We start from the raw sequence: 21,805 nt of genomic DNA, 5'->3' as shown, positions 1-21,805 counted from the left end.
TGAAAACCCACGGAAGTGACTGCAAGACATAATTATTCAACAGCCACACAGGTCACACTGAGGGTGGCCGTACAAACAACTTTATCACTGTTACAAATATTTGCCACACTGTGAACCCACACCAAACAAGATTGACAAACACATTTTGGGAGAACATCCAAAACACAACATAACAAATACCCAGAATCCCATGCAGCCCTAATTCTTCCGGGCTACATTAGGGTTGTTGTGGGTTGATAGTTGGGGGGACGACGTGGGGTGTATATTGTAGCCCGGAATAGTAAGGGCTGCATGGGATTCTGGGTATTTGTTCTGTTGTGTTTAAGTTGTGTTACGATGCGGATGTTCTCCTAAAATGTGTTTGTCATTCTTGTTTAGTGTGGGTTCACAGTGTGGCACATATTTGTAACAGTGTTAAAGTTGTTTATACAGCCACCCTCAGTGTGACCTGTGTGGCTGTTGATCAATAATGTCTTGCAGTCGCTCAAAAACTGACTACAACATGTGGCTGGGCTGGCACGCTGTTTGTACAAGTTGAAGAGGACTTTTAAGGCAGTGCCTTCACGGTGCTCTCTTACTACTGCTGTTAAGGTGAAATTCCGGAGGGTGATTATCCCAGGAGGGCCACTGATATTGGGAGACTCCCGGAAAAATCGAGGGTATAAAAGTATGATGCTGTAAAGCGCCATTCGTGTAAAACTCGCGGGCCGCAACAAACATTAAATTTCTACATCAAGGCGCGGGCCGCAAAATAACGTCTCGCGGGCCGCGATTGGCCTCCGTGTTTGAGACCCCTGACCTATACTAACAAAGTCACAAGAAAAGCGTATGTCTCTCAGAATGAGTTTCTGGAGTACAACAAGCACTACTACACGGTTTAGTTCCATCCTATCTTGCCGATTGTATTGTACCATATGTCCTGGCAAGAAATCTGCATTCAAAAGACTCCGGCTTATTAGTGATTCCTAAAGCCCCAAAAAAGTCTGCGGGCTATAGAGCGTTTTCCGTTCGGGCTCCAGTACTCTGGAATGCCCTCCCGGTAACAGTTCGAGATGCTACCTCAGTAGAAGCATTTAAGTCTTACCTTAAAACTCATTTGTATACTCTAGCCTTTAAATAGACCTCCTTTTTAGACCAGTTGATCTGCCGCTTCTTTTCTTTTTCTCCTCTGTCCACCCCTCCCTTGTGGAGGGGGTCCGGTCCGATGACCATGGATGAAGTACTGGCTGTCCAGAGTCGAGACCCAGGATGGACCGCTCGTCGGGACCCAGGATGGACCGCTCGCCTGTGTATCGGTTGGGGACATCTCTACGCTGCTGATCCGCCTCCGCTTGGGATGGTTTGCTGTGGACGGGACTCTCGCTGCTGTCTTGGATCCGCTTTGAACTGAACTCTCGCGGCTGTGTTGGAGCCACTATGGATTGAACTTTCACACTATCATGTTGGACCCGCTCGACATCCATTGCTTTCGGTCCCCTAGAGGTCCTCTCCAAGGTTTTCTCATAGTCATCATTGTCACTGGCGTCCCACTGGGTGTGAGTTTTCCTTGCCCTTATGTGGGTTCTTCCGAGGATGTCGTAGTCGTAGTGGTTTGTACAGTCCTTTGAGACATTTGTGATTTAGGGATATATAAATAAACATTGATTGATTGATTGATTGATTGATTGATTGATACTCCTAGTGGACAAGAAGTTTAAATTCACCCCTGTAGAATCTGCCGATTTTCTTCAGTGGAATGTAATGCCACACTGAAAACGCTGGTCAACAGATTTCTAATGCGGTGGATGGTGTCATGTGACTGTGACCCTTGCAGTTCTGCCACACGGCAGCCTTTTCAGAGAGTTAAGAGGATTTTGTAATTGTTTATCAAACTACAAAAACAGCTGACACAGACCATTGGTAACGACAAGCGTTATTGAAATTAGCTAGCAATACCAAAGCCTAAATAAATTCAGAGTATCAAGATTTAATTGGTGCATGCACAAAATATCCAGTGCTTGTGGGCGGGGGACGACAACAACTTTACAACAATACTGTACACAATATTTTTACTACTTGAGAATATCCATCCATCCATTTTCTACCGCTTATTCCCATTCTGGAGTCGCGGGGGGCGCTGGCGCCTATCTCAGCTACAATCGGGCGGAAGGCGGGGTACACCCTGGACAAGTCGCCACCTCATCGCAGGGCCAACACAGATAGACAGACATCATTCACACTCACATTCACACACTACGGCCAATTTAGTGTTGCCAATCAACCTATCCCCAGGTGCATGTCTTTGGAAGTGGGAGGAAGCCGGAGTACCCGGAGGGAACCCACGCATTCACGGGGAGAACATGCAAACTCCACACAGAAAGCTCCCGAGCCTGGATTTGAACCCAGGACTGCAGGGACTTTGTAATGTGAGGCAGACGCACTAACCCCTCTACCACCGTGAAGCCCTACTTGAGAATATCTGTGTGAAAAATGATAGTATGTATGTATAATTTTTTACCTAAAGTATAGTATATTTCTACTTACCTTGCTTAGTTCTTTTTGATACTGAGGCATTTTTTTCAGCATCTGCGACAATTCCTTCATTGTGGTCTAGAAAAAACAGTGATGAGAGAATGAATAATTTAAAAAAAATGCTCTAACTCCACTTCAAGTGGCTCTTTGATATTTGTCCTGGAGGAGGGCATAGTGGTTCACCAAATTGGTTCTAGTTCATCGCAAAGTAGTTTGTTTCCACACCAAACTCATCCAATAGCGTTTATGAACTTTATGCATTACACACTATTCCAGCAAAAAAAAAAAAAAAAAAAAAATCAATAATAATTTGTGTCAATATATTTTTGTGTAAACTGTGTGTCATAAATTAATTGGATTAATAACACACCGTATATAGTACTCATGACCTTTTATGCAAATAGGAACACAATTGTGGATATGTCACGCCTGTAAGATTATGTTTTGGTTTTTGCCATGTTTGGTCAGGTCATGTTAAGTTTTTCGGACATTTAGTTCTGTCTTGGCACTTCTTGGTTTGTTTTCGTCTCCATGAGAACTCATTAGTTTTTCACCTGTCATGTCACGCCCCTGTCCTCAGTTTTCACATCTGCTTGTAATTATCATTCGTATTAATTAAACCGGTAGTTGCCAAGTGTTCACACACACCTGCCCAAGCTGCACCTCTTTCATGTCCTCCAACACCTTGCTATCCATGCCCCTTGTTTCGGTCCAAGTAAACTTTGTATTTATGCCACAGTGCAAGTTTTGTTTTCTTGTCTTTAATCATGCCATTGTGCTAGTTTTGTTTTGATTAGTCTATTATCCACCATCGAGCGCGTCCTTGCTTTGCCTTTTTGTAGTTTGTTTGTTTATTAAATAAATTAAACATGTACTCAAGTCCACGCCTGACTCGTTCCAAGCATTCTCTGCATCGAAGAAACAACCTTAATCCAAATCCAAGTTTGACAGGATATACAAAGTGTCTTTCGTTTGTTGTATATTGATTGAAAAAGTAAAAAAAAACAGTAATATTAATTTAAGTTATTATAGTCAGAATTATATTTTAAAACAGACCACTATCTTTATTATTCATCAGTCTAGTACTGTTTACTGCTAGTAGTTATACAGCATACTTTTCTCATTCCCCCCATAAGGCATCCTTCTCTTGCTATTTTCCCTCTATCGTTGTACTCTATCCGGACCAGTGGTTCTTAACCTGGGTTCGAATCGAACCCTAGGGGTTCGGCGGAGCTTCAGCCGTGAAGGTCAAGACAGTTCTGACTCATTGTGTAAATAAAAACTTCTCCCTATTGCCGTATTGTGAATACCCCCAAACAATGTTCCCTCTAATTTTCCATCTGATTCGCAGGTGTGTAATTTGTAGTGCGTTCATGCACTGTGTTGGTTTTGTTCTTTGAACAAGATGATGTTCATGCTCGGTTCATTTTGTGCAACAGTAAAAAAAACATATGACTTTGTCTTGAATTTGAGAAGAAAAAACGTTTTATTTTTCACCAAAGAAGGGTTCGGCTAATGCGCATGTGAAACCGGTGGGGTTCGGTACCTCCTACAAGGTTAAGAACCACTGATCTGGACCCACCAAGTCGAGGCAAAAAACCACCCCACATTGAGTCTGAGTTCTGTTTAAAGTTTTTTTTTTTCAGAAGGAGTTCTTCCGAGCCTCCGTCGTCAAACGGTTGCTCCTGTGGGGGTTCAGCCGGAGTGTGTTTATAGGTCTGGCCCATGTGTACAGTACTTTGTGACGTACCGGGGAAATTGGGTTTGGAGTTGGCACTATGTGAATTAAATACACTTTACCTAACATCGCTTGAACCAATCAAATATTGGAATAGAGGGGGCATGAGCTGAAATCTCAATATCCAGTTCATATAAAATAAAGTATGACGTATGCTACAAATAGAACCTTAATCCATCCCAAGTGACTCAAATTTAAAAAACTGAAATCAGAAAATATTTGGCAAAAGATCATCAACACCTTTCGAATTCAGACTGTGCCAGATCCGCTTTCAAATCCGTATAGAAGTCACGGGCGTTCAGCAAATGTGGACCAGTTGTGGTTGGGGCTCTCAGATTGACAGTCCAAATGATTGTTTAGGGCCTGTTTAGGGGCGGCCTTCGCAGACCAGCCGCGTCATGATTCTAAGTCTACCAGTCAGTGTGTGACGTCACTGCAGAGGACGGGAAGCCAGTCAACATCATGGACGGCAGTACCGGTTTTTGCATGTTTACTTCCTCACTTTATAGACCAGGGGTCACCAACCTTTTTGGAACCTAGAGCTACTTCTTGGGTACTGATTAATGCGAAGGGCTACCAGTTTGATACACACTTTAATAAATTGCCAGAAATAGCCAATTTGCTCAATTTACCTTTAATACATAAATCTATATGCTGTATATAAATAAAAAATGGGTATTTCTGTCTGTCAGTCCGTCGTACATTTTTTTTTCCTTTTACGGAAGGTTTTTTGTAGAGAATAAATGATGAAAAAAAACACTTAATTGAACGGTATGAAAGTGGAGAAAACAGGAAAAAAATTAAAATTAAATTTTTAAACATAGTTTATCTTCAATTTCGACTCCTAAAATTCAAAATTCAACTGAAAAAAATAAGAAAAAAACTAGCTAATTCGAATATTTTTGAAAAAAAAAAAAAAATAATTTATGGAACATCATTAATAATTTTTCCTGATTAAGATTAATTTTAGGAATTTGATGACATGTTTTAAATAGGTTAAAATCCAATCTGCACTTTGTTAGAATATATAACAAATAGGACCAAGCCATATTTCTAACAAAGACAAATCATTATTTCTTCTAGATTTTCCAGAACAAAAATTTTAAAAGAAATTCAAAAGACTTTGAAATAAGATTTAAATTTTATTCTACGGATTTTCTAGATTTGCCAGAATATTTTTTTTGAAGTTTAATCATAATAAGTTTGAAGAAATATTTCACAAATAATATTCGTCGAAAAAACAGAAGCTAAAATGAAGAATTAAATCAAAATGTATTTATTATTCTTTACAATTAAAAAAAATATACTTTAACATTGATTTAAATTGTCAGAAAAGAAGAGGAGGGAATTTAAAAGGTAAAAAGGTGTATGTGTTTAAAAATCCTAATATCATTTTTAAGGTTGTATTTTTTCTCTAAAATTGTCTTTCTGAAAGTTATAAGAAGCAAAGTAAAAAAAAAATGAATTTATTTAAACAAGTGAAGACCAAGTCTTTCAAATATTTTCTTGGATTTTCAAATTCTATTTGAGTTTTGTCTCTCTTAGAATTAAAAATGTCGAGCAAAGCAAGACCAGCTTGCTAGTAAATAAATGCAATTTAAAGAATAGAGGCGGCTCACTGGTAAGTGCTGCTATTTGAGCTATTTTTAGAACAGGCCAGCGGGCGACTCATCTGGTCCTTACGGGCTACCTGCTGCCCGCGTGCACCGCGTTGGTGACCCCTGCTCTAGATCAATGCTAAGGTGCAAAAAGACACGGGCCCATATGGGTAAAACGAATCCACAACCAGATTTTTTTGTTCATCCGGCCCATATCCGGTCCAGTTATATTTTGCTATCTGGGCTGCTATCCTAAATCATTTGATTCCAGCTTGTCTTGCAATTAAGACATTGCTTAGTTTGCCAACTATTTTCTGAGTTGTTTTTTTTAATACTGACCACTTTTTATAGTTCCCCAGTATGGGACATTGCATACATTTTTTAAAAGGACATTGAACTGTTTTCCCATGTAAACATTAGAGTTATACATCAAATTATTCAATCCAAAACATGTACCAAGGTAAAATGTTTTGAAACAAATAAAATGCATTACAGTAGTAGTTAGCTACCTTTTCTCCAGTGTTCATTTTTTTGCTGGCAGAAAATTCTTTTAGAGAACGAGTTACAGCCCTGGGGAAACAACACAAAACACAACACAAAAAAACATAAATCAAGTGACAAAGTTACTTGAAATATTTAAAGAGTATATTTTGTGCAATCAAACTCGGTGTTTTCCAACCTTCATTGAGCTGAGGCACATATTATGCATTAAAAAAAAAGCTCACAGTCAAACAAGCATGTCCTGACTTAGCATGTTGGAATAGATAGAACAGGGCACACTATTTGAAGTCAACAAATAATTTTCAAACCAATTACCGTATTTTTCGGACTATGAGTCGCAGTTTTTTTCATAGGTGCGACTTATAGTCAGGAGCGACTTATGTGCGAAATTATTAACACATTACCGTAAAATATCAAATAATATAATTTAGCTCATTCACGTAAGAGACAAGACGTATAAGATTTCATCGGATTTGGCAATTAGGAGTGACAGATTGTTTGGTAAACATTTAAATTTCCAAGATGGCGGCGCCCGTACGGGCTGCAACATTGCGGAGCTGCTGCTAAAGATGGAACATTTGGCAGAAATACCGGACAATTCCACAAACTTTATGGCTGGCTCGCATCGTGGTCACTCCGTGATCACGTACGACCGCCAGACACTTCTGGATGTGGACATATCGGGCCGTTTTGGACTGATAGACGCTTGCGTGCTAGACTTGCTAACTAGCATGGGAATACATCGGCGGCTACATCCACAGTATACCACTTCCCTCCATCCTGAAGACGGATTTAGATGAAAGATGCGAGACTACTGGTCTGGGTAAGGAGTCTGTTAAATTAGAACACGTTTTTTCTGCTTTGAGTGTTTCAGAGTTGGACATGTGTTCTACTGAGGTGGCTAACCATGATGCGTGCAGTTTATCAAAGCAACAAACAGACAATCGGAAAATCCCCGTTACTGAGGTGGCTAACCATGATGCGTGCAGTTTATCAAAGCAACAATCAAACAATCGGAAAATTCCTGTCGTATCAATTCGTAGATATGGTCGTAACTATACTAAATGCACTGGGCATAATAAACACAACATTATTAATATTGCTACTACGGTTAATTTGATCAAAAACTCCATAAAACAGCCCACAACCTATAATATAGGTTTTTTAAACATAAGATCATTGTCTCCCAAAACGTTATTAGTTAATGATATTATCAGAGACAACAATCTTAACGTCATCGGTCTCAGCGAAACCTGGCTTAAACCAAACGACTTTTTTGCGCTAAATGAGGCATGTCCTCCTAACTTTACACATGCGCATATTGCCCGTCCGCTTAAAAGGGGTGGGGGGGTCGCACTAATATACAACGAAAACTTTAACCTTAGTCCTAACATGAATAATAAATATAAATCGTTTGAGGTGCTTACTATGAGGTCTGTCACACCGCTGCCTCTACACCTGGCTGTTATCTACCGCCCCCCAGGGCCCTATTCGGACTTTATCAATGAATTCTCAGAGTTCGTTGCTGATCTAGTGACACACGCCGATAATATAATCATAATGGGGGACTTTAATATCCATATGAATACCCCATCGGACCCACCGTGCGTAGCGCTCCAGACTGTAATTGATAGCTGTGGTCTCACACAAATAATATATGAACCCACGCATCGCAACGGTAATACGATAGACCTAGTGCTTGTCAGGGGTATCACCGCTTCCAAAGTTACGATACTCCCGTATACTAAAGTATTGTCCGATCATTACCTTATAAAATTCGAGGTTCAGACGCATGTTCGTCAAACTAATAATAATAATAACTGCTATAGCAGCCGCAACATTAATACGGCCACAACGACAACTCTTGCTGACCTACTGCCCTCGGTAATGGCACCATTCCCAAAGTATGTGGGCTCTATTGATAACCTCACTAACAACTTTAACGACGCCCTGCGCGAAACCATTGATAACATAGCACCGCTAAAGTTAAAAAAGGCTCCAAAAAAGCGCACCCCGTGGTTTACAGAAGAAACTAGAGCTCAGAAATTATTATGTAGGAAGCTGGAACGCAAATGGCGCACGACTAAACTTGAGGTGCACCATCAAGCATTTATCCATCCATTTTCTACCGCTTATTCCCTTTTTGGGGTCGCGGGGGGCGCTGGCGCCTATCTCAGCTACAATCGGGCGGAAGGCGGGGTACACCCTGGACAAGTCGCCACCTCATCGCAGGGCCAACACAGATAGACAGACAACATTCACACTCACATTCACACACTAGGGCCAATTTAGTGATGGTTTAATAACTTATAAACGCATGCTTACCTTAGCTAAAGCTAATTATTACTCAAATCTCATCCACCGTAATAAAAACGATCCTAAATTTTTGTTTAGTACGGTAGCATCGCTAACCCAACAAGGGACTCCTTCCAGTAGCTCCACCCACTCAGCTGATGACTTTATGCAATTCTTTAGTAAGAAAATTGAAGTCATTAGAAAGGAGATTAAAGACAATGCGTCCCAGCTACAACGGGGTTCTATTAACACTGACACGATGGTATATACGGCGGATACTGCCCTCCAAAATAGTTTCTCTCGTTTTGAGGAAATAACATTTGAGGAATTGTTACAACGTGTAAATGGAATAAAACAAACAACATGTTTACTTGACCCTCTTCCTGGGAAACTGATCAAGGAGCTCTTTGTATTATTAGGTCCATCAGTGCTAAATATTATAAACTTATCACTTTCCTCGGGCACTGTTCCCCTAGCATTCAAAAAAGCGGTTATTCATCCTCTTCTTAAAAGACCTAACCTCGATCCTGACCTCATGGTAAACTACCGACCGGTGTCTCACCTTCCCTTTATTTCAAAAATCCTCGAAAAAATTGTTGCGGAGCAGTTAAATGAACACTTAGCGTCTAACAATCTATGTGAAACCTTTCAATCCGGTTTCAGGGCAAATCACTCCACGGAGACAGCCCTCGCAAAAATGGCTAATGATCTATTGCTAACGATGGATTCTGATGCGTCATCTATGTTGCTGCTCCTCGATCTTAGCGCTGCTTTCGATACTGTCGATCATAATATTTTATTAGAACGTATCAAAACACGAATTGGTATGTCAGATTTAGCCCTGTCTTGGTTTAACTCTTATCTTACTGACAGGATGCAGTGTGTCTCCCATAACAATGTGACCTCGGACTACGTTAAGGTAACGTGTGGAGTTCCCCAGGGTTCGGTCCTTGGCCCTGCACTCTTCAGCATCTACATGCTGCCGCTAGGTGACATCATACGCAAATACGGTGTTAGCTTTCACTGTTATGCTGATGACACCCAACTCTACATGCCCCTAAAGCTGACCAACACGCCGGATTGTAGTCAGCTGGAGGCGTGTCTTAATGAAATTAAACAATGGATGTCCGCTAACTTTTTGCAACTCAACGCCAAAAAAACGGAAATGCTGATTATCGGTCCTGCTAGACACCGAACTCTATTTAATAATACAACTCTAACATTTGACAACCAAACAATTAAACAAGGCGACCCGGTAAAGAATCTGGGTATTATCTTCGACCCAACTCTCTCCTTTGAGGCACACATTAAAAGCGTTACTAAAACGGCCTTCTTTCATCTCCGCAATATCGCTAAAATTCGCTCCATTCTGTCCACTAAAGACGCCGAGATCATTATCCATGCGTTTGTTACGTCTCGCCTCGATTACTGTAACGTATTATTTTCGGGTCTCCCCATGTCTAGCATTAAAAGATTACAGTTGGTACAAAATGCGGCTGCTAGACTTTTGACAAGAACAAGAAAGTTTGATCACATTACGCCTGTACTGGCTCACCTGCACTGGCTTCCTGTGCACTTAAGATGTGACTTTAAAGTTTTACTACTTACGTATAAAATACTACACGGTCTAGCTCCATCCTATCTTGCCGATTGTATTGTACCATATGTCCCGGCAAGAAATCTGCGTTCAAAGGACTCCGGCTTATTAGTGATCCCCAAAGCCCAAAAAAAGTCTGCGGGCTGTAGAGCTTTTTCATTTCGGGCTCCAGTACTCTGGAATGCCCTCCCGGTAACAGTTCGAGATGCTACCTCAGTAGAAGCATTTAAGTCTCACCTTAAAACTCATTTGTATGCTCTAGCCTTTAAATAGACTCCCTTTTTAGACCAGTTGATCTGCCGTTTCTTTTCTTTTTCTTCTATGTCCCACTCTCCTTGGTGGAGGGAGTCCGGTCCGATCCGGTGGCCATGTACTGCTCGCCTGTGTATCGGCTGGGGACATCTCTGCGCTGCTGATCAGCCTCCTCTTGGAATGGTTTCCTGCTGGCTCCGCTGTGAACGGGACTCTCGCTGCTGTGTTGGATCCGCTCTGGACTGGACTCTCGCGACTGTGTTGGATCCATTATGGATTGATCTTTCACAGTATCATGTTCTCATAGTCATCATTGTCACCGACGTCCCACTGGGTCATTATTGTCACCGATGTCCCACTGGGTGTGAGTTTTCCTTGCCCTTATGTGGGCCTACCGAGGATGTCGTAGTGGTTTGTGCAGCCCTTTGAGACACTAGTGATTTAGGGCTATATAAGTAAATATTGATTGATTGATTGATTGATATAATGCGCCTTATACTCCAGTGCGACTTATATATGTTTTTTCCCTTCTTTATTATGCATTTTCGGCATGTGCGACTTATACTCCGGAGCGACTTATACTCCGAACAATACGGTAAGTGAAATTGGATCATTTTGTGCAGCACACGTGTAAGTCTCTCACGGCACACTACAGTGCTGCAGCACCGTGGTTGGAAATCACTGATTTACATAGTCTGCAAATTATTCCGGTACTAAATTTAAAGGAGTAGCTGCTATTGTTTTTGTTTTGTACTACAACTAGAATAACACAGACACACGTGAAACTCACGTTGAAACTTCAGCAATGTGTTTGTGTCTCAGTGTCAACCATAGATCATCATCCTCATCCAGCAATACCTCTTTTGTCCTAGTCTCCCCCATTCCACTGGTCTCAAACCTGTCACAGAGACATATACAGTAAATAGTGAGTGTAGCATTGTGTGAAAATATACAAACACATACATACACATGCAATATACTAATAGAATAAAAAACAGGAATTTACCCCCCCAAAAAACCCTGTAAATGCACATATTATACTCCCTTTCTCCTTACATATGTCAGGATGATCTTAAAAGTGTTGACTCAAGCTTAGCTGTAAAATATTTTTGACCGGGCATGATTTAGATCATGGGTGTCAAACTCTGGCCCGCCGTTTAATTTCATTTGGCCCTTGAGGCAATATCAAATTAACATTAGAGCTGGCCCGCCGGTAACACCACATTCACTGCTAATACTCATACTTGCCAACCCTCCCGATTTTCCCAGGAGACTCACAAAGTTTAGTGCCCTTCCCGAAAGTCTGCCTGGGCAACCATTCTCCCAATTTTCACCCGAACAACAATATCGGGAGCGTGCCTTAAAGGCACAGCCTTTAGCGTCCTCTACAACATGTCGTCACGTCCTCTTTTCCTCCTTATAAACAGCGTGCTTGCCAAGTCACATAATATATACGGCGTTCACACACACATACTTGGTCAACAGCCATACAGGTCACACTGATGGTGGCTGTATAAAAAACTTTACCATTGTTACAAATATGCGCCACACTGTGAACCCACACCAAACAAGAATGACAAAACACATTTCGGGAGAACACCTGCACCGTAACACAACAGAACAAATACCCAGAAGCCCTTGCAGCACTAACTCTTCTGGAACGCTACAATATACACCCCCGTTACTACCAAACCACGCCCACCTCATTTTTATTTTATTATTTTATTTATTAGCCTGTAGAAAAAGTTAATGTTGATATTTACCTCAGAAGGCTGCAAATAGAAAAGAAGCATTCATTTTTTAAATTAAATTTTATTTAATATACCACTGATGTTTTTTGAAAGTTGATTTTGCACTATTACGTTATATAAGCTCTGCCTGTTCCATGGGAGGAAGCCCAAATACCCGGAGGGAACCCACGCAGTCCCGGGGAGAACATGCAAACTCCACACAGAAAGATCCCGAGCCCTGGATTGAACCCAGGATTACTCAGGACCTTCGTATTGTGAGGCAGATGCACCAGATAGATAGATAGATAGATAGATAGATAGATAGATAGTACTTTATTCATTCCGTCAGGAGAGTTCCTTCAGGAAAATTAACATTTTCAGCACAATCCCATTCAAGATCAGACAAACATTACAGGGAGACAGAACAGGCCAACCCCCGTTTTCCACCGTGCTGCCCTTTTTAAGCCTTGCTTGTTCAATATACATTGCAAAACTTGTTTGAGTCCCTATTAAAAGGTTAATTTGTTCAACCTTGGCCCGCCGCTTTGTTCAGTTTTAAATTTTGGCCCACTCTGTATTTGAGTTTGACACCCCTGATTTAGATGATGTTGCATCAGAATGAGTTAAGATATCATGAAGTGGCTTCAGGAGGGAATGTGCACGTCAGTCTACAACCCCGTTTCCATATGAGTTGGGAAATTGTGTTAGATGTAAATATAAACGGAATACAATGATTTGCAAATCAATTTCAACCCATATTCAATTGAATAAGCTACAAAGACAACATATGTGATGTTCAAACTGATATTTTTTTTTTTTTGCAAATAATCATTAACTTTAGAATTTGATGCCAGCAACACGTGACAAAAAAGTTGGCAAAGGTGGCAATAAGTACTGATAAAGTTGGGGAATGCTCATCAAACACTTATTTGGAACATCCCAAGGGTATGATTGGGTATTAAAGCAGCTTCCATGAAATTATAAGTAATTCACAAACAAGGATGGGGTGAGGGTCACCAATTTGTAAGCAAATTGTCAAACAGTTTTAGAACAACGTTTCTCAATGAGCTATTGCAAGGAATTTAGGGATTTTACCATCTACGGTCCATAAAATCATCAAAAGGTTCAGAGAATATGGAGAAATCACTGCTTGTAAGCGATGATATTACGGACTTTTGATCCCTCAGGCGGTACTGCATCAAAGACCGACATCAGTGTGTAAAGGATATCACCAGATGGGCTCAGTAACACTTCATAAAACCACTGTCAGTAACTACAGTTGGTCGCTACATCTGTAAGTGCAAGTTAAAACTCTTATCTGCAAAGCAAAAGCCATTTATCAACAACACAAAGGAACGCCGCCGGTTTCGCTGGGCCCAAGCTCATCTAAGATGGACTGATGCAAAGTGAAAAAGTGTTCTGAGGTCTGATGAGTCCACATTTCAAATTATATTTGGAAACTGTGGAACAAAGAGGAAAATAACCATCTGGATTGTTATAGGCGCAAAGTTCAAAAGCCAACAACTGTGATGGTATGGGGGTGTATTAGTGCCCAAGGCATGGGTAACTTACACATCTGTGAAGGCACCATTAATGCTGAATGGTCATCCAAGCAACGTTATCATGGACGCCTCTGCTAATTTCGGCAAAACAATGCCAAGCCACGTGTTACAACAGCCTGGCTTCGTAGTAAAAGAGTGCGGGTACTTTCCTGGCCCGCCTGCAGTCCAGACCTGTCTCCCATGGAAAATGTGTGGCACATTATGAAAATGCTACAACAACAAGACCCCAGACTGTTGAACAACTTAAGCTGTACATTAAGCAAGAATGGTAAAGAAGTCCACTTTCAAAGCTTCAACAAATAGTTTTCTCAGTTCCCAAACATTTATCGAGTGTTGTTAAAAGAAAATATGATGTAACACAGTGGTGAACATGCCCTTTCCCAACTACTTTGGCACATGTTGCAGCAATGAAATTATAAGTTAATTATTATTTGCAAAAAAACAAACAACGTTTATGAGTTTGAACATCAAATATCTTGTCTTTGTAGTGCACTCAACTAAATATGGGTTGAAAAGGATTTGCATATCATTGTATTCCGTTTATATTTACATCTAACACAATTTCCCATCTCATAAGGAAACGGGGTTTGTAGTTTAACTGTGTTACAGCAGCTCAAAAAATCCTGGCAACACAAAAGAGAAACAAACAAAATATTACAGTAACATCTTACAAAACTAACATAGGTACTAACAGGGAATAAGATAGATGGGACATGTTAAATGAATGAGTAAGAGTCCATTAGTCGAGGATCCAATACAAGATTGGGATTTGGTCCCTGAGCACTGCACAATTGCTGCAAATGCAAGCACATTATGCAGATAAGACATTTACCTGTACATTGTGCAAAGGGAAAATAAAGTACCGTAGTTTTCGGACTATAATACGCACTTAAAATCCTTTAATTTTTTCAAAAATCGCCTATGTACGGAATATTTCTGATTGTACTTACCGACCTGGAAGCTATTTTATCTGGTCCATGCTGTAATGATAATTTTGACCAGTAGATGGCAGTCACACATAAGAGACACGTGTGGACTGCAAGATGACGGCAGCAAACACCAAAACTTTAAATGTTCCATTGAGAATATAGAAAATTCCACTTGCCGCTCAAAAATCTGTCAAAATGTTTTAGTACGACTTAGGTAAACTATGAAGCCGCACCACTTGATGAATTGTCGGGGCATTACGGCTACCGTATTTTTTGCTTCATCATTATTATGGTGTGTAAATGGCACCTGTTAGCAGACATTATCTGCCGTTTTATTTTGCAATATTATGAAAAAAAAACTTTGGTGTATTTGGGATCTGCATAATCGTGTTTGAATATTGCACATTGGAGTATGGGAGAAACGCAATTTCAGTCTCTATCAATAAATCACTCAATTATTTTGTTGTCATTGTCATAATTACACTTAAGTCATACATGTCAACGAGATTTTGTTGGAGCTTTCTCTAGCGGCATGTAACTGCATTGATTTGCAGGTTGACCATAGTTCCATCCATCCATCCATCTTATTCAGCTTATTCGAGGTCGGGTCGCGGGGTCAGCAGCCTAAGCAAGGAAACCCAGACTTCCCTCTCCCCAGCCACTTTGTCCAGCTCTTCCCGGGCGATCCCAAGACGTTCCCAGGCCAGCCGGGAGACATAATCTTCCCAACGTGTCCTGGGTCTTCCCCGTGGCCTCCTACCGGTTGGACGTGCCCTAAACACCTCCCTAGGGAGGCGTTCGGGTGGCATCCTGACCAGAGGTGCGGAACATGGTCCACTTGGACTCAATGTCCAGCACCTCCCTCATGACATGTTCAAAGTTCTTCCGATGGTGAGAATTGTAACTCTCTCTGACAGGAGACTCTGCCAGACGTTCCCAGCAGACCCTCACAATGCGCTTCGGCCTGCCAGGTCCGTCCAGCATCCTCCCCCACCATCGCAGCCAACTCACCACCAGGTGGTGATCGGTGGAAAGCTCCAACCCTCTCTTCACCCGAGTGTCCAAAACATAAGGCCGCAAATCCGATGACACAACTACAAAGTCGATCATGGAACTGCGGTCTAGGGTGTCCTGGTGCCAAGTGCACATATGGACACCCTTATGTTTGAACATGGGGTTTGTTATGGACAATCTGTGACGAGCACAAAAGTCCAATAACAAAACACCACGCGGGTTTAGATCCGGGCGACCATTCTTCCCAATCACGCCTCTCCAGGTTTCACTGTCGTTGCCAACATGAGCGTTGAAGTCCCCCAGTAGGACAAGGGAATCACCCGGGGGAGCACTCTCCAGTACTCCCTGGAGTGTATCCAAAAAGGGTGGGTACTCTGAACTGCTGTTTGGTGCATAAGCACAAACTACAGTTATTGATTTAAGTTGTTAAGATTTGGCGAGAATGAGGATTCAGGTGCAGAAGGGGGACGAGTGACACAGGCTTTATTTCAGCAGTTTTCTTATAACTCTCTTTAGATAGAGTGATTTAACAAAATGACTACAAACTCTACACATGACAGTAGCGTAACAAAAGATACATAGCATGGGGCATAAAACAAACGGAAAATCACTCCAAAGGGAGGAAAAAGGTACTAGCAAATTTCTAAACTGATCTATTAACAAAAAACAACAATCTATGACAGGGGTCACTAGGTAGCCCGTAAGGACCAGATGAGTCGCCTGCTGGCCTGTTCTAAAAAATAGCTCAAATAGCAGCACTTACCAGTGAGCTGCCTCTATTTTTTTAAATTTTATTTATTTACTAGCAAGCTGGTCTCACTTTGCTCGACATTTTTAATTCTAAGAGAGACAAAACTCAAATAGAATTTGAAAATCCAAGAAAATATTTGAAAGACTTGGTCTTCACTTGTTTAAATAAATTAATTAATTTTTTTACTTTGCTTCTTATAAATTTCAGAAAGACAATTTTAGAGAAAAAATACAACCTTAAAAATGATTTTAGGATTTTTAAACACATATACCTTTTTACCTTTTAAATTCCTTCCTCTTCTTTCCTGACACTTCAAATCAATGTTAATTTTTTTTTAATTGTAAAGAATAATAAATACATTTTAATTTAATTATTCATTTTAGCTTCTGTTTTTTCGACGAAGAATATCTGTGAAATATTTCTTCAAAGTGATTATGATTAAAATTCCAAAAAATTATTCTGACAAATCTAGAAAATCTGTAGAATCAAATTTAAATCTTATTTTAAGTCTTTTGAATTTCTTTTAAAATTTTTGTTCTGGAAAATCTAGAAGAAATATAGCTTAGTCCAATTTGTTATATATTCTAACAAAGTGCAGATTGGATTTGAACCTATTTAAAACATGTCATCAAAATTCTAAAATGAATCTTAATCAGGAAAAATTACTAATTATGTTCCATAAATTATTTTTTTTAATTTTTTCAAAAGGATTCGAATTAGCTAGCTTTTCTCTTCATTTTTTTTGGTTGAATTTTGAATTTTAAACAGTCGAAATTGAAGATAAACTTTTTCAAAATTTAATTTTCTTTTTTTTTCGTGTTTTCTCCTCTTTTAAACTGTTCAATTAAGTGTTTTTTCATCATTTATTCTCTACAAAAAAACTTCCATAAAAGGAAAAAAAAACGTACGATGGAATGACGGACAGAAATACCCATTTTTTTTATATATATAGATTTATTTATTAAAGGTAAATTGAGCTAATTGACTATTCATGGTAATTTATTTAAGTGTGTATCAAACTGGTATCCCTTAACATTAATCAGTACCCAAGAAGTAGCTCTTGGTTTTAAAAAGGTTGGTGACTCCTGATCTATGATAAACTACACAAAAAGAAGCTATAAACAGAAAGTACGCTATAAAAGCTAAGAGCGCTCCAAGGGAAGGAAAAAAGGAAGGCAAAGCACTATGAAATTCGCACAAAAAACTGACCCAAAAACTTTGGCAAAATAAAATCACTATTTCTCAGAGGGAAAGGAATAAGGCGGGGCAATACTTAACAAAGCCTGTGGAAGACGGCTTGGGGTACGAGACGATATACTCTGGCATCAAGACAGGGGAAGACGAGGACTTTATACACATGAGGGAGGGTGACACAGGTGGGAACGATCAGGCAATCAGGAGAGACATCAGACCAGTGACACAGGAGGAAGGGCAAGTGGCCTTAAACGAGAGGAGGATTAGAATTTTCAAAATAAGACAGGAAGTTTGCCAGACAACCCCAAAACAGGACTTCCCTCACCACGGTGTGACATTAGTAAAGTCTAAATGCCATTAAAACAGTTAATACCATCTTTTGACACTTCCCCGACTCACGTCCTTGCATGCTACACCGATACAACAAAGATGACGGGGACAGGACGCCGTCAAAGAGGAGTCATGTAAATAAGAACGACCATGAAACGGCACATCCTGAAGCAAAAGTCAGAAAACGACTTGAAGATGGTGTGTAAAACGTAATCTATGCAGAATTTTGAACCACCGTTACATGTTATGTAGACCAGTGGTCCCCAACCTTTTTGTATCTGCGGACCGGTCAACGCTTTATAATTTGTCCCGCGGCCCGGGTGAGGGTTGGGGGGGAATCCTTTTTATTTATTTTTTATTTTTTTCCTTTGTCATGAAAAAGGGACGTTTTTGTCATGAAAAAGGGAGGTTTTTGTGGTTGGTGCACTAATTGTAAGTGTATATTGTGTTTTTTATGTTGATTTAATAAAAAATAATATATATATATATATATATATATATATATATATATATATATATATATATATATATATTATTTTTTATAAAGATGAATAAAAAATTTGTCTGCGGCCCGGTACCAATCGGGCCACGGCCCGGTGGTTGGGGACCACTGATGTAGACCACAATAAAATCTTTAAAATTTAGAAAAAAATCATAATATTACCCCTTTAGTGCGCCGTATAATACGGTGCGCCTTTTGCATGAAAACAGACCTGAATAGACCCGCTCATTGGCACTGCGCGGAAAAATTCCTAAAAAATAGATGAACCTTCGCCCAGCTTCAATTGTGTTAGTTACATATTAAAACAAATTCTGTTTAATGGGTCATCACACACAATGACACATTGTGAATAGAAATTGATGTGAAAACATTTTTAAAAGTTTATGGGATCTTTTGAAGTACCAATATAATGGAAAAATAAATGGTGTTTAAATGATGTATTGTTTTTCATTTTATCCGTTAAATCTTATCCAAGTATATTTCTAATTCACAAGGAATGTGAAAACTTTGTTGAAACATCCACAAAACGCCGCAATTTCAAAATCCATCCATCCATCCATCCATCATCCTCCGATTATCCGAGGTCGGGTCGCGGGGGCAGCAGCCTAAGCAGGGAAGCCCAGACTTCCCTCTCCCCAGCCACTTCGTCTAGCTCTTCCCGGGGGATCTCGAGGCGTTCCCAGGCCAGCCGGGAGACATAATATTCCCAACGTGTCTTGGGTCTTCCCCGTGGCCTCCTACCGTTTGGACGTGCCCTAAAAACCTCCCTAGGGAGGCGTTCAGGTGCCACCTCATCTGGCTCCTCTCGATGTGGAGGAGCAGCGGCTTTACTTTGAGTTCCTCCCGGATGACAGAGCTTCTCACCCTATCTCTAAGGGAGAGCCCCGCCACCCGGTGGAGGAAACTCATTTCGTCCGCTTATACCCATGATCTTATCCTTTCGGTCATGACCCAAAGCTCATGACCATAGGTGAAGATGAGAAAGTAGATCGAACGGTAAATTGAAAGCTTTGCCTTCCGGCTCAGCTCCTTCTTCACCACAACGGATCGATACAACGTCCGCATTACTGAAGACGCCGCACCGATCCGCCTGTCGATCTCACGATTCACTCTTCCCCCTCTGGTGAACAAGACTCCTAGGTACTTGAACTCCTCCACTTGGGGCAGGGTCTCCTCCCCAACCCGGAGATGGCACTCCACCCTTTTCCAGGCGAGAACCATGGACTCGGACTTGGAGGTGCTGATTCTCATTCCGGTGGCTTCACACTCGGCTGCGAACCGATCCAGTGAGAGCTGAAGATCCCGGCCAGATGAAGCCATCAGGACCACATCATCTGCAAAAAGCAGAGACCTAATCCTGCGGCCACCAAACCGGAACCCCTCAACGCCTTGACTGCGTCTAGAAATTCTGTCCATAAAAGTTAGGAACAGAATCGGTGACCAAGGACAGCCTTGGCGGAGTCCAACCCTCACTGGAAACGTGTCCGACATACTGCCGGCAATGCGGACCAAGCTCTGACACTGATCATACAGGGAGCGGACCGCCACAATAATACAGTCCGGTACCCCATACTCTCTGAGCACTCGCCACAGGACTTCCCGAGGGACACGGTCGAATGCCTTCTCCAAGTCAAAATGCCATTTTGAAAACTTCGGCAATTTCTGTAGATTCAGGATCTGATGACATCACAACAAGAACTATTCTTTTTCTCACCTTTTACAGAGCGCTGTAAGTGACGGCCCATCAGCGTTCCTGTTCTGTCCCCATGTACGATGTACAGTATGTCTGCTCTTGAACGGTTTTGTGCTGAAAATTACATTTCGTTGTACTTGTGCAATGAAAATAAAGTTGTGATGAGCCAATGTTTTGTTTAAGATTAGGATTCCCTTAGTTCTGCTTCAGCACCCCTGTGTTTGTGTTCCTGGTTGCCATGGGTGCTGATTATGTTGGGGTTAGTGATCGAGACACTGACCTGCTCCCGGTCACTAATTAGAGCGCTATTGATTCCTACCTCTCACCACACTCTGTCTGGCACTTTTGTTTGCGACACGCACTTCTTGTTTCTCCTTCTTGTTTTGGCTAGCCTTTTTGCTAAGCGTTACCCTAGCTTCCTGTGCCGTATCCACCTTTATGTGTTTTGGCTGATTTATTGCAAATAAATCATTCTTCCTACCTGCATTACGCCTGCCATCGCTGCATCTTGGGGTTCAAGACCAACAGCAATTCCGGACAAAAGTCCTTCCTTCCGTCTTTTCATCCTTAGACAGCAGACCAGTCAAATTGGAAAAACACTAACATGGAAACGAGATGTGCCGTTTATCATTCACGTTCTCTATGTAAGAAAATAACACATATGTTTTGCTTTTTTTATGCATTCTGAATCGTACATAAACGTTTGCAAAAATGAGCTAACAAAGGAGTCAACGGAGGCTCCTCTATTCTGGCCAAAAAAAAACCATCCAAAAACGGCCAACATTACACCATTTTCATCCTGTGACCTGAATATTAACCAAGTATTGGCAATATTGTTGTTATGAGTGTTAAAGGCCTACTGAAACCCACTACTACCCACCACGCAGTCTGATAGTTTATATATCAATGATGAAATATTAACATTGCAACACATGCCAATACGGCCTTTTTAGTTTACTAAATTGCAATATTAAATTTCGCGTGGAAGTATCCTGATGCGTGCGTGTGATGTCACGCATTGTAGAGGACATTTTGTTCCAGCACTGTTCACACCTATAAGTCGTCTGTTTCCATCACATAATTACACAGTATTCTGGACATCTGTGTTGCTGAATCTTTTGCAATTTGTTCAATGAATAATGGAGACGTCAAAGAAGAAAGCTGTTGGTGGGAAGCGGTGGATTGCGGCCGCCTTTAGCAACACAAACAGAGCCAGTGTTTCATTGTTTACATTTCCGAAAGATGACGGTGAAGCTTTACTATGGAACAGAGCGGTCAAGCGAACACGGTTGGATTGGACCACACACACAAAGTACAGTGTATTATGAAGCGATCATTTCCAAAGATCGTGTTTGGAAGAAGGTTCCTTTGCGAAGGGCAGAGATGGGCATCGCCAGCACCTGTCGACTGGTTGCTGAAGAAAGGTGCGGGGCCGACCTTCAGGTTGTACAGGTACGACCATATAATCTCACTAAAACACTAGTAACACAATAAACGGATAAGGGATTTTCCAGAATTATCCTAGTAAATTTGTCCAATAACATCTGAATCGCTCCCGCTGTAGTCTTTTTTTTTTCCTTTCAAGTCCTTCACTCTCAATTTCCTCAT

The 21,805-nt window shown here is 41.0% G+C and overlaps 1 protein-coding gene across 2 annotated transcripts in view; it reads right to left on the bottom strand.

Moving 5' to 3' along the window:
• The window catches only part of LOC133551372 (syntaxin-binding protein 1-like), a 90,473-nt gene that overhangs the window by 29,053 nt on the left and 39,615 nt on the right, over window positions 1-21,805 (bottom strand). For both annotated transcript variants that reach the window (XM_061898020.1, XM_061898029.1), the window contains exons 10-12: window positions 11,283-11,390; window positions 6,357-6,417; window positions 2,524-2,589 (exon numbers count right to left, since the gene is read on the bottom strand). In XM_061898020.1, coding sequence (XP_061754004.1) covers window positions 2,524-2,589; window positions 6,357-6,417; window positions 11,283-11,390 — 235 coding nt within the window. The remainder of the gene's footprint in view (window positions 1-2,523; window positions 2,590-6,356; window positions 6,418-11,282; window positions 11,391-21,805) is intronic.

The sequence above is a fragment of the Nerophis ophidion genome, linkage group LG01, assembly GCF_033978795.1.
Source record: "Nerophis ophidion isolate RoL-2023_Sa linkage group LG01, RoL_Noph_v1.0, whole genome shotgun sequence".
In the NCBI taxonomy this organism is placed as follows: Eukaryota; Metazoa; Chordata; class Actinopteri; order Syngnathiformes; family Syngnathidae; genus Nerophis; species Nerophis ophidion.
This window is presented reverse-complemented; position numbering and strand designations above follow the sequence as displayed.